The 16,965-nt window shown below is 56.4% G+C and overlaps 1 protein-coding gene across 4 annotated transcripts in view; it reads right to left on the reverse strand.

Moving 5' to 3' along the window:
* Positions 1-3,686: 3,686 nt before the first annotated feature.
* Positions 3,687-16,965, reverse strand: part of SFXN5 (sideroflexin 5) — a gene marked incomplete at its 3' end in the record, with an annotated part of 113,184 nt that continues 99,905 nt past the window's right edge. For 2 of the 4 annotated variants that reach the window (XM_080814845.1, XM_080814844.1), the window contains one exon: positions 6,411-6,835. In XM_080814845.1, the coding sequence (XP_080670971.1) occupies positions 6,758-6,835 (78 nt within the window). Of the gene's footprint in view, positions 4,039-6,410; positions 6,836-16,965 lie in introns of those variants that run through there. The other 2 variants (XM_080814843.1, XM_080814846.1) reach the window with 2 other exon arrangements.

Consider the following 16,965-nt stretch of genomic DNA (forward strand, 5'->3'; position numbering starts at 1 on the left):
ATGGCCCCAGACAGGAGCTGTGGTCTTCAGTAGCGGGGGCCCAAGGAGGCAGGAGAGGCCATGGGAATGAATGCCCCAGGGTCACTCTCCTCAAATCCTTCACTGGGGACTCCCAATCAGAGGAGCCAGATGGCAAGTCCATACGAGTCAGCCTCCCAGGACAGAGAGTGGGTGGAGAGTGGTGCAGTGTGGATCTAGAAGGGCCAGGCAAGCTAGCCTCTCACCCCCCAGCCTCCACCATCACCACCCAGCCCATCCTCCCCACCTCCTTCCTGTTACCCGAGACCCTTCTCTCCTATCGGCTCACCCTTCTCCTCTCTGGGGACCTCAATTCTCTTCCCCCCCCTCCCCCGGTTCCTCTTCTCTCACCCGCTACTATCCACCTGCCCAAGTCTTCCTTCTAATGCCTTCCCTTAGCCCCACATGGTGTTGCAGCCATTGTCGTGTCTCAACGCCCAGCTCACAGCCCACTTTCACTTCTTGGAAATTCTTTGTTTTACAAGTTACGGTACACTGGCAGCTAGTCGGAGTCCTACTAACTTCTCAGCCCATGGAGATCTGGCTTTTGCCTGACCACACTCCACTGAGACTATTCTTTCCAGGTCCTTCCGGGGGACACGCTGTGTGTGCATCTTCTGTCATCTCCAGCACCTGTTCAGTATGTGGACAACCCCCCCCCCCCACTGGAAGCATCCTCGTCTCTTGTCCTCTGGGATCCCACGTTCTCCTCACACTTCCTTTTACCCCGGTGTTATTAGTGGGCGGGGGCTGTCAGGACAAACACCACAGGCGGGAGGCTTAAATGACAGGAATTTATTTTCTCACAGTTCCAGAGGCTAGACATCTGAGCTCAAAGTGCCAGCAAGGTTGATTTCTCCTGCAGCTTCTTTTCTTGGCTTGAAGATGGCTGTCTTCATGTTCACGCGGAGTTTCCCTCTATGGGTGTCTGTGTCTGAATTTCCACTTCTTACATGGTCACCAGTTACATTGGATTAGGAGCCGTCCTCATGAACTTGTTTTAGCTTAACTATCTCTCTAAAGATCCTACCTCTGAATCCAGTCACACTCTGAGGTACTGGGGGCTGAGGCGTCAACATTTGAATTTAGGGGGACACAATTCAGCCCATAACACCCTTCTTGTGGCTGAACAACTGCTTAGCAGCCTTCTGTCTCTGGCTGGGCCTCAGAAGTGAGGGGCTCCTCAAGGTTCCATCCCAAGTCTCCCTCTTCTCACCCCACGTACTCCCCCTGGGTGGTTGCTGCTGTTCCTTTAGCTCCGGGTGCTCTCAATAAACAGCTAACACGCCAAGCTACGTATCTAGTTCCCACCTGGCTCCTGAGCTCCCAACAAACAAACCCAACCATGTCCTGACATCTGGACTTGGGTCTCTCGCAGGAACTTCTAATAACCTGTAAAACAAACGCATAGATTTGTTCTTCCTTTTCTGTCCCTTAGCTCTGAGAAATGGCACCACGGTCTATGTCCTCAGCTGTCTGAGCCAGGAAGCTGGGGCCATCTCTGACTTCTCTCTGCCACCCTCTCCGCCATCAGTCACCAAGATCTGAGCTGAGCTCTTCATTCTCTCCATCCCCATTCCACCACCTGGTCTAGGCTCCATCTTCCCCCACCTTGACTCTCTGCTGGTTTCCCCAGTAGTCTTGCCTGTGTCCATGACCCACTCTACTCTGTTGCCAGATGAGTCCACTTCTCTACTTAAAGCCTCTAGTGACTGCCAGCTGGCCCAATTCTAACTCCAGTGTCTTGTCTTGCCCCCTATTCCCCAACACTGGGCTTGCAGTTCACCCCTGGACTGAGCGAAGGCCCTGATGTACTGCCCCTCCCTCTGCCACACTTACCTGTGAAGAGGAGAACCGGCTCGGGTGGCCAGAGACTGAGAGCAGCCTTCCTTCCTCTCCTCCTCACTGGATTTGTATGGCATCCTCAAGGGGGGCAACTGGTGCCTCTGCCAGCCATTTATCTACCTTCTCTTTCTCCTTCCTTCTCTTTACCCTCCCACAAGGCCCAGGGAACTGAGGTGAGGTGGGGCCCCCATCCTGGTCAGGAAGGAGTCAGGCTCTGAGCTTAGACAACACTGCCAACAGCTACATTGGAGTGGGGCATGAGAAGTGAACAGACATTTTTCAGCCACTGCCCTGAGAGACACCTGGCATTGCAGGGAAGCAAGGGCACATGGGAGTTAGGCCTATTGGGAGTGGCTGGGATTTTCCTGTTTGAGGGGCTAATCAGTGGCAGGGGTGTGGGTGAGATGGCAGGAGCAGCAGCAGCTGTGCGGGGCTGAGGGAACTCCATTCTGAAAATGACCCTGGGCCTTGAGAAAGCCTCACTCATCACTGGCTTCATCCCATAGCATTCTGACCCTCCTAACCATGGCCTGAGTGGGAGGAGGGAGGCCTTAGGGGCCAGTAGGTGGGGATGGGGCCAGGGGAAGCCACATTCCTGGAGTGTTAATGATCTCCGGGCTAGGCAGGAGCTGAGCCCCCAAACCAGCTAAAAACAACAAACAGCTCCCAGGAGGGATTTGTGTCTGTCCTGAGAGTCAAGGATTTCCGCTGCTGTCCCCGAATGGGGGCTGTGGCCAGTGGGGCTCTTCCACAAAGAAATTCCCCAGAGACCAGAAGCCGGGTGACCTAGAAGTATCACTTTGAGAACAGGCCCCACCCCCACCCCTTTCTCTCCTCCCACTCGCCTAGGGAGGCCCAGTGCCCAGGTGAGGGGAGGCAGCCGCCCTCCTGATACTTGGGAGGCATAAGAGAAGAGTCTGGGTGCCTTCCTCACCTGGTCTCTCCAGACCTTATACCAGCCCAGCAAGTGATGCTGTTCTTGACATTTTATGGCTAAGGACACCATGGCTCTGCTACAGAACATGTTCCGTAAACATGTGATGGAATTGGGGAAAGAAAGGAAGAGACTGGCTGGAAGTCAGAGAGTCCAGCTGCGGCCAAGCTGGGGCTGGAACCTGGGTCAGCCTGACCCCGACCATGGACCTCACCTCTACTACATGGTGCCCCTGGCGTGGGAGGCCATCAGCTGCTCCCTGCAGAGGTAAAAGGTGCTTGGAGGTCCCAGAGAAGAGTTCAGGTCTCAGTCCCCTAGGAATTCTGGGGGCTGCTTAAAGGAAGAAAAGCCAGCACTGTCAGGAGGCAGCAGGAGCCTGGCCCTGAGCGACTGTGGAGCGGCTAGGAAGGGGCAGAGTTCCCGAGGCCAGTGCCATGCCCGCTGCAGATACTGCAACCTTACCACTTGGCTCAAACCCTGCCTCCCTATGAAGCCTCTCTGGGCCCCCAGGTGACCAGGAACTACCCTCCCCACTGTACTCCCTCTCCCCGTCCCCTGGAGATCAACAGTAGGAGAAGCTACCCAAATCTCTGTCCGCTCAAGTTCCTCGCAGTGGGGCCCTTAGTGAATGCTCAGCATCTGCTCTGTAAAAAGGGGTCCTTCTGCAGAGCTCAGCCCACCCACTCTGTCCCGCCTGCTGCCCTCACATGCTCATCCATCCTTTCCTCTCCCTTTTCCTCAGGGCCTCCCAGTGGGCCTAACCCCTCCCAGGGCCTGGGTCTACCCCTCCCTCAGGGGCCTTCCCACAAAACCCTCAGGCGGCACTGGCTTGTCCTCACTGTGCTTCCGTAACCCCCTCGCTCCCACAAGCCACAAAGCCAAGCCCCGAGGCTTTAAATCCATCATTTATTGCCCACAGTTCATTAGTATTACATAAATCAGAGACTGAGAAATTTTCTGAGAAGATTAAAAAGACACTGCAGAGTCTCCTAGGTGTGGTTAAGGCACGAGTGCCGGTGCCTCACTCACACCCGGCCCCCCGGGGCTGGAGAACCACCTTGCCTCTTGCCTCTGGCCTCTGGCTTTTCTTCCCTCAGGACCCCACCCTGCTCCCAGGCCAGCAGGGGCTCAGGACCAAAACCAAGCGGGCTCACAATCAGAAAGTAGAAAAGGGGGCTGTTGCCATCCAGCTGCCATCCAGACATCTTGGGCTCCTGGTACCCGCACCATCGGATTATTCTCTGGAAATGGGAGAAGGGCATCCCGAAGTCTGAGGGAATGTCTGAAGTGACCGGGAGAAGGTGAGCCCGTACACTGGGCCTAGAGAACTGGGGTGGCAGAGGTGCCCTGTATTCTGACACAGTAGGGCCGGCTACCCCCTAGCTGTGGGACTCGGCCCAGTCTCCTCCCCAGTCATGAGCCAGTCTGCCCACGAAGCCTCCCTTCCTCTGACCTCGGCCAAGTTGGGGATGGATGTTGGGCAAAAGTTCTCCCTCGTGGTGTTTTTCACAGCTAAGCCAAGGCTCATCTTAGCAGCACGGCCCACTGGACCTCCGCCATCACACTGAGCTATACAGATCCTTTGCCAATCCCCTCCCCAAAGAGAAGTCCCCTTAGCTCACCTGAAATTGCATTTGGGAGCATGACCAGAAATGATCCGGGAGACAAAGTAAGTTGGTTATGAGATGCCAAGGCCACAGGGTCAGGACTAGGATGGGGCCGGGCCAGGGCAGCCAGCACTGGGGGGAGTCAGAGAGACCCTCATTTCTTCCAGGCCTCCAGAGGGGGTGGGAGTGGGGCTGGGGTGAGCATTTTTGGTCTCAAGGTGAATTGCACAAGAACAGGACACTGAGAGGTGAGGCAGAGTGAGCTAGAAGAGAGCTTTTCAAAAGGGGACCCAGACATGCCCAGTCTGTCATTGGCCCAGTCATATCATGGCAGGATTAGCTCAAAAATACTTGCCCCTCTGACATGGTGGCAACCTTTCCCTCTACTGTTTTGTTCTCCCTACTGGTTCTGCTTTTACCCTTTCCTGATTGGCTGGGGGGGAGTGTGGGGAGGGGGTGCTGCTCCTCAAGACAGTGGGGGGGGGTCCTTCAGGGCAGCATCCTTCGGAAAGAGCATGCTGGCTGGGAGTGAGGGCAGCAAGGGCTTCTGAGGGGGCACCTGGTGTCACCCCTGCACTGAGAAAGGTAAGAGCGGCCCATGGCCATAAACCCCACAGTAGATTTTCCTGCCGGTGTTCACTGCCAGCCACGTCTTTCCCCAGGTGGAGTTACCCAGGGCTGCCATGTTGAGGGCTCCGTTCCAGTTGGGGTCAGGTGAGGGGTCCGATGAGGCCCACACTTCCTCTTTGTTTGCCCCGTCCACCCCCACCTCGGCCCCGCTTCCTTCTGCAGACCCCCTGCAGACCTCTCCTCTTCTTGGCCCACCAGTGGGAGGAGACAACAGCAAGGGGGCCAGTGCAGGGGGAGAGGCGGCACATGGGTTTGGAGCCACATGTAGGCGCAGCCACCCACGCTAGCTCCCCATTCAGAACCGAAAAGTGTTTGGCAGAGGTCAAGTGTGCCCAGGATGTGGGCTCACATACAGAAAGTGAAGGTCCAGGTTCTGAGGCCAACTGCTGGCCATTCCCAAAGGGGCCTGCCCCTTTCCCAGTCCAGTGTCCACATTGGGGATGTGCCTGGGATGACCAGCATCTGAGCGGAACAGGCAAAGACGAAGTCCAGCTGGAAGAGCCGGTGGGAACCCCTTGATCCAGTCCTCTGGTTCTGGCCAGGGAGTAGAGGCTCAGAGAGGGGAGCAGACTTCTCCAAGGTCATGCAGCCCATTTGTGTCACAACCATGGGCATGTGATTACTGGCTTGAGGCTGACTCTCAGGTGCCTAGAAACCTGGCCTCCATCCTCAGGCAGAAGACCCTCCCATTCAGGAAGCCAGGGGAGGGGGCAGGTAGCCTGGGGGTGGGGGCTGGAGAGACCTCCCCACCCCCCAGATGGCAGTCAGCCAGGCTCCAGCTCCAGCCTCCCACCCCGGCTCAGCCCAACTTCCAGCCTGGTAACTACAAGGAGGATCTTTCCACAGAGGTTGAAGTGCAGGCCCACAATTTCAGCCAAACATCCTTCCTTCTTGGGGCTTCTTGCCTGGAGCTGGGGTTATTTCAGGGACCTCAAATGGATCAGCAGGGTTCTATGAAGAGTGACCCAGCCCCTGGCACTGGGCTTCATGTGGAGGGATTGGTTCTGCAGGTTGTGGCGTGGATGAGGGCCAGCCACACTCAGAGCCAACTGCCCACAAAATCTTTCAGAGGCCTCCAGTGCCCCTAACTCCCTGGGCCACCTCCTGAGGACCTCGGTCATACTGGTTCATCCTGTGAGGTGCAGACTGCCTCCCCTCCCCAGCCCAGTCCAGCCCAGCCCAGCCCAGCCCAGGGAGCCACAGGGCATGGCCACCAGAGTATCTTGCATCTATCTACCAGCCCCACTGCCGAACCAACAAGCCCCCAGGCCTACTCCTATGCCACCACTGGCCAGCTGCTGCATCCAGGCAGTGGCCACCAAGGCTCAGACTTGATTCTGATAAAAAAAAAAAAAAGAAAAAAGACAACCAAAGTATAAAAGGATCCTAAATTTACCCCGTGGACACTCTACAAATTTTCAGCTTCACACATAATTGTGCTGAGTAGAGTTTTGACAACCCCACGTAAGGCCCAGAAATGCACTTGATTATTTTTTTTATAGGAAATGTGTCAGAATTCCTCTCCCATGTGTTAACATGTAAATAGATTAGTCTCCCTACCTCTGTGGGGGTCCAGTGCTCCCTCCGGTGGCTCAGGACCGGTGGGGTGAGCTTGCCCCCCTCCCTGCAGGTGCAGTCCCAGAGTCTCCGTCCCCACCCCCGATCTCCCCCCCTACCCCGCCAGCCTGGATCGCACTCCGGCCCCAGGCCAGCTGGCCACCACTCACAGCCCCTTGTTGTACACCACTGTCCGACTACTCGTGGCCCGGGCAATCTCAGGCTCTAACTGGGATGTCTCGATCTGAGGAGAGAGGGAGAACAGAGAAGAAAGGTGAGGGAGGCGGGCAGGAGGGAAGGGGTGAGCTTGGAAGCTGGGAGTAGCATTAGGAGCAATCTGGTGCCCACAGTTCTCCCCCTCTGCCACCTACTGACACATCCTCTTTACCACCCTCCTGCCGAGGGGCTCACGGTATCCCTTCCTGTCTAGGTCTTGTCTCTTCCTCTGGCGGCGTGTCTGTGTATGTGAGCATCCTACACTCTGATCTCTGAGTTGCGTATACTGTGCCACAGCCTGGGCCTGGACCCCCACAGTGACCAGCAAACCTCTCCCTGCCAACCCCCTCACCCAATCAGCTCTTTCCCCCATTCTCCACAGAGAAGCGCCTGAAACCATCCCCGCCCTCCTCAGCTCCCCACTCCTTCTGAGCACCAGAGTCTTCTTTCTACTTCAGAGAAAAAGCAAAAGACAACAGAAGGAACCCCTCAGCACCCCACCACCAAACCCATGAAGTGCCCATCCACACTGTCCTACGCCTGCCCTCCTGCCACCCCTCCCCTCAGAAGGCAGAACCTCCTGGGGTCCACCTTCCCCACCCCCACTCTGGAAGCCCACTCCCAGACTGTCCTCCTTGTCTCCCACCTTCGCAGCCCACTGACTCCTGACCACCAGCATTTCAACACTGACAAAACCTCCCATCTGATAAAACATCCCGTTAACCCCGTGTCACGCTCCATCTACTGCCTGGTCTGTCTCCTCCCCAGCAGCCACATTTCTTTAAGGCACTGTCTCCACTGGCCTTTTCCACCTCCTCATCTCCCACTGACTTCTCAACGCACAGCAAATCTGGCTTCTCTTCCCACCATACTCCACAAAAATCCTTCTCTCCAAGTTCACTGCCGCCCCCACGCTTTGTGACATCCACTGGACCCTTGTTAGGGTCGCTGGTGCTCAGCCTGGTGGGCCCTCTTCCCTGCACAACCCCTGGGGGTGAGCCAACCCTCCTGGTGACTCCCAGATCGGAGGGGTCTCCCGCCATTATTTCTGCCCTGAATCCTGGGCCCATGGGGACTACCTACCAGACCTCACAGATATCTCACAGGCACTTGAACTCAACCCTAAGATCTAAATCACAACTGAGGTCGCCATCTCCCCCTGCCCCACCCCGGCTCCCCATACCACCACCTAATGGTGCCCTGGGACTGCCTCGCCTCCTCTATGCGCCCTTCCACTTGAGTCCCAGCCACCCCAGTCCACCCATCTCAGACAGCGTGAGCCTTCTCAACTGCGTTGGGCCACCCATCTGTTCCTTATAAAATGGCTACCCTCAGGCACCCAGTCTAGACTCCTGTGCTGTCCAGTCCCTGCCCAACTCTACCCTGCCCCTTGGACCGGAAACACCACACACACCTACTTATTTCAGGGCCTCGGTCCACTGGGCTTTCCCAGCCTGACTCCTTGCCTGAGCTGGCTCCTCTGTCCCCGACTCTCCTCCTCCTTCCCCCCCACCGCCCGGCAGCTTTAGATATCTTCCCTCCCCCAGCCTGGGTATGGCCACTTCCCCAGCCCCTGACAGCTCCTGGCATTTCTCATATCCCAGTTGTATCACTTGCTGCTGAGGCTGACTGTCCACTCGTCTCCCCCGCCCCCTCCACTCTAGATCGCAAGCTCCATGAGGCAGCAAACATGAGGTGTGATCATGTTCATCCCAGCATCCTCAAGGCCTAGTGCCAATACACAGGAGGTATTCAGTAAGTGTTGAATAAATGAATGGGAAGAAGGGAGGCAGAAGGCCCTGGGAGGAGAAGGTTCCCCTGGAGGCTCTATGGCAGCCCAGGGGTTGGTCTGCAGCTCCAGGGACTAAGCCAGTAGGGATGCATGAGGCTCCAGCCTGAGGAAGCTGGAAAGAGAGGTGCTACCTCAGTGAGGGGGGCCCCCCGGGGCCTGATCTCCTGCCCGGGCAGAGTCAAGGAAGCGCAGAGTCAACTAAGCCTTTGTGGCTTAGTTCAGCCGAACAGGCTCCCAGGTATCTGCTCTATGTCAAGGCCTGACAGCCCTGAAGAGTAGGCAGAAGGTTCCATAGACCAGCCCTGCCTTCAAAGAACACAGTCATGCCCAGGGCTGGGCCCATCAGAGGCCAGGCAAGAGGGAGCTCAGGGCGGACCAGAGCTGCTGGGCGTGGTGGAGTTCCTGGAGAAGGGGGACGCTTCCCCTGTCGTCCATGGTACCCCGATACCCAGACTCTGGCCGTTGGAGAGGGCCAAAGAGACAAGAGCGAGGCTGGAGGCCCAGGCCTCTTCCCCACCCCCTCTCCTCAAGCCACCTCTTCCCTCCCTACCCCTGCCGGCCTCCAAGTCCCCTCCACCCCACCAGTTCCCCTCGTCCCCATGCTGCCACTGACACAATGCACAGCGCCCACGCTTAAAAATCTAAATGCTTTTGAAAATGTTTAACCTAGTTAGACAAATTAGCAAAAATTTGTGCAAAACAATTTAGGTATTTAAAATATTCAATGTTTTTAAAAAACTGGAAAACTGTTCTTAGCTTTCAGCTGCAAAAACCAACAAAATATAACATCCCAGCAATCTTACCATGAGGTGTAACATAACCCTTCGGGAAAGCTGTTAAACAGCTACTGAGGCATCCTGGGAAATAGCACTTCATTTATTCAAATGCACATATGTCAGGCTTTTGCACCATATGTCATTCCAAGCTATTTACAGTAATAATTAAATCTTAATCAACGTTTAACCTCTGTAAAATGTTTGAAGAATCCTAATCACCCTTCAGACTGCACTAATGAAGGAGAAATATATAAACATAAAAGGAAAATGATGCACAGATATCACACTGGAAAGAACAGTAATTGCAAAATTGTATTTCTTTTAAATATAATCAGTAAATGATGTAAAGTAAGCCAAGGAGTATTTTAAGTTAAGACATCTTGGATGTCAGAGGTGTGAGCAGCTAATTTTGTTCTGCTACCCATAACAGATGTAGCATATTTTATTTTAGTGCCATTATTAGCAACTTCCCATGCCGGCTTTCACCGAAGCACTGAGGCCCGCATTAAAATCGGAGAGGCTGCTCACCACCACGGTGGAGGACCACGGGCCGGGGCCACGGCCCACTTGACCCACTCGACCCATTCCCTGGAGAGCGCTGGCCCGGGTGCAGACTGAGGCCTCATCCTCTCTGCGGGAGGCTGCCGTCACAGACCCGGGACCCTCCCCCAGCCTCCCCACCATGCCCGGGGCAGCTGGTAGGAGGGATGCAGGCGGGAAGGCTGAGGAAAGGCCCTGGGGAGGGGAAGGTGGCTGAGGTACTCAGGAGCAGAGGCTGGGGGACAGAGTGCCATTCAAGGCTTTTTCTCTCGTTTTGATGCAATCAGCCCTCACATCAGATGTCTCTGGTGGCCAACGCCATCCTTCCAGGGCTGGGCATACAGAGATGGACGAGGGATCTCCTCCACGCCCTTGAGGAACTCAAAGTCTAGGGGAGGAGTCACATAGGAAAGCACATGGATCCCAGAGAGACGAGGTGCCATGGAAACTGGGGAGGGGGTGGGGGTTACCATGTATTGATGAAGGAACAAGGAAGAAAGGCTTCTCAGAGGAGGTAGGCCAGGAAGAAAATGGAGGATTTTGATACGAGAGGGTAGGAAATTCTTGGTGGATGAAGGGAGGAGCATCAGCCGGCCAGCATGGCGTGTTTGGTACAGGTGACATTGCGCGTATAGGGAATGTGGCAGGAAATGGATGTGGCGTTAGGACAGGCCCTTGTAGGCCTCATGAATGTGTCAGTGGGGGGCCATGGGGAGCCAAGGGAGGATTCTGAGCAAGGGTGGGCCACGATCCAGACTCTGTTTTAGAGATGCTGGTGGCCGTAGATGTGGAGGATGGACGGGAGGGTAAGTCAGGGGGCAGCTGTGGGAATGAGAGGTGCCAGGTCCTGCCCTGTGATGCTGCCAGAGGGGCTGTGAGGCGGGTGGCACTGGGATCGTCTCTGAAGAGAAATCCATAGGAGTTGATGACCAATCCCATGTGGGGGTGAGAGGGAGGTGTCGAGGATGACTGTGCGTTGGATGACTCCTAATTCTAGCTCAGGAGCTGGGGTGGCTGGTGACGCCGTTCTGAGGCAGGGAATACGGGAGGGGGATGGGTCAGGGGGGAGGGGGACGGGCTCAAGCTGGGTCATGTTGAGACCCCCGGGTGCAGAGGCCTAGGAGGCAGACAGGGTATGGGTTCTGGAGCTCTGGGCAGGGGTCTGGGCGGGAGAGCAAGCAAGGATGTGTAAGCACAGCCGGAGCCCCCGGAGTGGGGGAGCTTGCCCAGGAGAGCAGATGGAAGGGGAGGGCGCCAGGCCTGGAGAACAAGCACATTTGAGGGGCGGGTGAAGGGAACAAGCCCATGATGGTGGCCTTGAGGGACCAGCCCAGGGAGCAGAAACAGTGACAGAGGGTGCCACACGGCACCAGGAAACATGGGTACCAGGCAAACAGTTTCCTGAGTGGTCCCAGTGAAGGCTGAAAGACTTCAGCCTTCGTGACAGGATGTAGTGACCTCTGGAGTCCAGATTTCCTGCCCCCAGCCCAGTGTTGGTCCCAGGCCCAGACTCTTGCCCCCATCCGGGGCCAACTCGAGTGGCTGTTCCTTTAGACTCCTCTAGCCTTGGCTGGGGCTTGGGCAATGGCAGCTCTCACGGGTGTCAGGACCACTGGGGGAGGACCCCGGGCCGCTTGAAGGTCACCTCTCTGAGGTGTGGGGGTGCTGGGTCTCCCCCACAGAAATCACAGCCAGGGCTCTGCTGACAAACGGATGTGGTTCAGCTCCTGGGTGAGGGCACCAGAGCTCCCTGCTGCTGCCTCAACCAGGGACAGAGACCAACAGCTGTGCTGTGGTCTTGGGGAGTCCCTCCTGCTGGGGGGCTAATGGACAAGCAGCAGAGGCTGCCTTTATGTACCATATAGGCAACAGAACCAATAGTGTGGTGGTCACAGAGGCTCATGGGTGGCTTGGGGAATGAGGGAGGTGCCAAGGCCCGGTAAGGGGAGTGGGCACAGTGGGGTTGGGGGACACCAGTAGTAGCCCAGTAAAGGCTTGAAGCCCCAGGGTTATAGGCTGAGGGCAGGGGCTTGGTTCTGACCACAGACCAGCTCTGAGGGCCTTCCTCCAGGGAGAAAGTGGTAGGGAGAGAAGGGGTTGGGCAAGGAGTGGCCACAGGGGGAAGGGGTGACGCAGCCGCAGGCAGGTAGCGGCGGGCAGGCAGGAACCCATAGGTCCCTCCGTTCATCTGGCAGACACCTCCCCAGGGAACTGACCAACATTCAGCAGGGGACCGGGAGTCAGAGCCCTGGAGAGTGGGGGCTGCAGAGCCCAGGGAGGAAGCAGAAGTTCTCGGCCCTGTGTGATCATCCTCCCAGCCCCAGGACTGGCAGTGCCAGGAAGCTGTGGGCCTGCCAGGGACATGTCCCCCTCGCCATGAGAAAAGTAGTGTCACCCAGCTAAAGTTTCCTGCCCATCACATCTGAGCCCTCACCCCTTCCTTCACACTCAGCCAGACACTCACAGCAGAGAGCCCCCAACTACTAGTTGCATCTAAAGTCAGTGGCAGAAAACACGAAGCACTGTGTCCAGGAAACCCAGCCTCCCCTGAGCACCCCAATGCTCCAATGGCCCCAGAGTCCCCGAGAGCAGCCTCATAGGGTCTTCCTTGGTGGTGCAGGAAGGGTTAACCTTGAGCTAGCTGCCTGTCTCCTGGCTGGGCTGGCTGGGCTGGGCTCACTAGGGTGGGGGGCCAGAGTCAGGAATGTGTGTGGGGCCACCTCTGCCTCCCAGCCTGGGAGCATACACACCTGCAGCCCCCGGCCAGCGGATAGTTTACATATTTGAACCTGGAGCTAAGGTGCCGAGACATAAACAGGAAACTGGATCCCTGGCCTGTGCCCCATTCTCAGGGGCTTTTACCTACTACAAAGAACTTCCTCCTCCTTGCCTTTCTTCTGGTGGCTTTTCTGCCTCCTTTTCAAAGGCACAGGGCTGGGGGGTGGGCTGTTCAGTGTGACCCTCTGACACGGCTCAAAGCTGCCTCCTGCTCCTGGCCAGGATTCTGGGCTTCTGAGCATCCGCAGGTGGTGGTGACATTGACATGGGGTCCAATGCCCAGGCCGGCACCTGATGGACTCTGTGTGCCCAAGGCCCCTTCAGGCCTGGAACCTACTGGACAGCACAGCCCACGCTCTCTCTCTCTCTGGGGCTGAGCCGGCCTTAGGTCCCGCTCACACACAAAAGTCCAGGCCCCATCTTTGGTGAAGCTGACCCAAGTGTCCTGGAGGGCAGAGGTGTTAGGACAGGGCTGGGGGAACAGCTGAGGCCTGAGCCTAGACCCCCTGGGTCAGGCCTCTGATGCTGGCTCTGGGCTCCCACTGCCTTCCCAATGAATGTCAGATTCCTTGGCTGGACACTAAAGGCCTCCTGGGGCCTTCTCCAGGTTCCTCACCTACTGGCTGCTCTCCATTTCCAGCACTTTGTATGTCTAGCCTTTGAGGCCCAAGTCTCTAGGCCCAAGAGCCCTAATCCTCTAAGATTGCCTCCTCCAGGAAGTCTCCCCTGACTTTCTCAGACCAAATCCATTGCTGCTGCCCCTGGTGCTCCTGGCACTGATTTCCATCTCCTTCACATCCCCAGTCCCTGGCAATTTGTTCACTCACCATCTGTGAATACAGCAGTCCCCCACCTCACCCCAGTTCAAGCGAGTAGGTCCTTGATAAAAGTCTAATCCAACTGAACCAAAGCCCCCCAAATGCAGGAATCCCATCTTACACTCTTCCATCTCCCCTGTGCAATGTGCACCCAGGAAAGGCTCAGACCCTCTCCCCATTTTGGAGTTTTGTGCTGCTCCTGGGCGCCCCCTGGTGGACCAATCTGGGAATCATTCTCTGTCTTCCATCTTTTGGGCTTCGAGGCCTCAGTTTACCTGTATGTGCTGTGGGAAGATTTTCTGCTTCCGGGGACTGAGATGACGGTAATATCAAGAAACAGGTGAGAGAGCCCTGTGGAATCTTGGAAAACCTGTGTGTTGCTGCATAAGGAAGACCGGAACCCCATGGCTCTCCTAGAGCCCAGGCCCAGGCTTGCTCACAGGAGTCTCCTCATGGTTCACAAGGCTGAGCCCTTGCTTGTGGGCCAGGCATGTCCTATGCTGCTTCACACATACTGATGCTTTTAATCCTCTCAGCAGCAGCTTTACAAAACCAAGCCTCCTCCCTCCCTGTCCTGAATTAAGCGAGGCTTTCTAGAAGGTCCTAGAAAGAACCAGGAGGGCTAGGCTGAGAGGTGGCCCTGCTGAGGCCTGTCACTAGGGCATGTGTGTGCACGTTCGTGTGTGGGCCTGCGTGCACGCACAGGTTTGGGCCGGGGGTGTGGGGAACAGGCGACATGACAGGTGGCGTTGGCGTTCCTGGGCTCTGAGTGGCTCTGCCATTCCCATCCGTCCCTCCTGGGGGGTCCTGTGGGCAAACTCCAAGAAAGCAGCGGGCGGGGAGGCGGCAGATTTCTGACGGCAAAAATAGCCCACTTTGGAGTTCAGTAAAGACTGATTAAACCAGTAAATGAGAAAAACCCCAAACAAACATCTCAAAGCAAAGTGGGAGATGGATTTGAGATTAGAGGGGAAGAGGCCCCTGCTCTGGGAGAAGGTGAAAATCTGTGGACTTGGGAAGGACACAGTGCCCTCTAGACTTTGCCTCTGGCCTCACATCAGGACCGGAAGAGCAGGAGAAGCAGGAACCAAAAAATATAACCAACATGCTCTGTGTCAGGTTTTCATAGAGCGCTCATTCTCAGCCTTAGGGCCACCTACATGATGAGGGAGGGAGAAAGGACTATTGACCTGAGGAGATAGATGGGACACAGGAAACACATGTCACCAGAGTCTACCTGTGCGAGGTGAGACAGAGCCTAGTGGAGCTCATCAGAGAGGACTTCCTGGAGGAGGAGTCATTTCTAGACCCACCCGAATGTAGAACTGAGCTCATTCCCAACTCTTCCCCATTCTCGGTGGGGAGTTCAAATGCCTTCTCAGAGAAAGCAAGGCAAGCTGGGGGAGATATTTACTTCTGGTGAGTCACAGCTTCCAGCCAAGCTGGTTCACCAAAGCTACCATTTTCCTCAGAGCTGGTGATGGGGAGAGAAATGGAAGAGGTTCTGGTGCCCACTGGGGTTGCCCATATTCTTTTCCCACATAGGGAGGACATGTCTCTTTGTTTCTTAACTTTTAAAGCTGGAAGGGGGACCAAGGATGGGTAGAGGGTGGGGAATGAGAAGAGGGGCTGAACTTGACCCTCAGATACCTTACCTACAGAGGGGAGGTAGCCTCTAAGAGCCACCTGCTGGGGCCAGGGCGAGCTGCGGCTGTGAGTGGTATGAGGACGTGATGAGGGCCTTTGCCTTCTTCAGATCCTGCCTTCTCGTGCCCTGGACCCGGTAAGGCTGAGGTGAGGAGAGGCTAGGCTGGGGGAGGGAGTGGGGCTGGCAGGGTTGACATGGGAGGCTCTGAGCAGGAACCCTGGGGACCTCTGATGATGTCTTTTCTTCCAGACAAGGTATTTGGCAGAAGCTGGAGGGGCAGAGGGAGGGTGAGTGAGGGGGTCCCCTGCTGAGTTGTCAGGGAAGGCCAAAGAGCAAAGGCCAAAAAACCACCGGCAGGGCAGCTGGGCGGGCCAACAGAGCAAACAGGCCTGACAGGATACAACCCTAGCTACTAGTGAACCTGACTCCTTGCCTCCCGCTTGGCACCTGAAAAGCTGGTGCGGGGAGGAGGGACACACACTCAGAGAGCCCCTAGCCCTCAGAAGCAGCCCAGAGCTCTGTCCTCCCCCTGCCGCCAGCCAGAGCGCAGAGCCCCTCTTTCCTGTGCCCCTATTCCAGTCCCTCTTGCTGCTGGGAGGCCAGAAGAGCTGAGGGAGGGTCCAGGGGCCACCGGGCATGTCCCCAGGAAGGCGAGGCTCTGCCCACCAAAGGCATACTCCAGTTTGGTGGCATTCTCCAGTCACGCCAGGCCCCAGGAGGCGGCTCCCAGAGGGCATACCCATGCTGCAGACAAGACATCCAAAGGTCAGCCTCTGACTTAAGATCACACAGCCTGCTGTCAGCCCTTCCAACTCTAGACCTCGGCCCTGGCCTTGTGGCTTCACTTCCAGAATCCTAATGTGCAGAGCCAGGAAGAAACATAGCTCTGCCACCCTATGGCCGGGGAAACTGAGGTCTCCGAGGTTTGGAAAGGTCACATGGATAGTTGAGGCTGAGGGAATGCCAGCTAGAGGGGAGGAGGGTAGGCCTGGGGGATGTGGGGTGACCTCAGCCCCAATTCCACCTACGGACCGGGCAGAGCCCCCCGTGGCCCCCTCTCTCTCCCCGACACTTCACTCATCCCCAGAAAAGCCCCACCTTTTCCTGTGGACACATTTCAGCCTCACCAAATCAGCTAATTATTGACAGTTGGTGAAGAGGAGATTTCACTTTTTCCTCCTGTTAAACTGCTCCTAATTAGTTCCCTGTTACCGCGGCTGGCTCGCCCGCCCGCCGCCCGCCCGTCCGCGCAGTAAGCCCGCTGCACAGTGCCTCATTAACCTTTTGCTCCTCTCCTGCCGCCTGCCAACAAGATGAAGACAAAAACAGATTGTCAAACAATGGCTCCGGCTTGTATGTGCAGCCCCGTCCCCCAGCCCCTGAGCTCCCAGGGGAGTAGTGGGGAAAAGAGAGGGGAATGAGGTTGGGGAAGGGGGGGGAAGCCTGAGAAGAAACGAGGAAGGAAGAAAGAGGCACAAAGACAGAGAGACAGAGACAGGCAGGGCCACGGGGAGAGGACTTGGCCAAGGTACTGCTTCTTGCTCCAAGGAGACATGAGGTTCGTTAAATGGGATTGGAAGTGCTCCCAGGTGGGGAACACTGCTGTCAGAGTCGGAGGGACATTCGCCATCCCCTGGTCCAGCCTCCTGTGGCAGCCAAGACTGGGAGCATGAAGACAGGATCCTGGACATCTCCCTCTAGGGACCTGGGCACTCTGTGTGTGTGTGTGTGTGTGTGTGTGTGTGTGCACGCGTGTATCTGGGGGAAGACAGAGATGACCATATTTGCTGGAACCCAGGGCCCCAA

The sequence above is a fragment of the Martes martes genome, assembly GCF_963455335.1.
Source record: "Martes martes genome assembly, chromosome: 9".
In the NCBI taxonomy this organism is placed as follows: Eukaryota; Metazoa; Chordata; class Mammalia; order Carnivora; family Mustelidae; genus Martes; species Martes martes.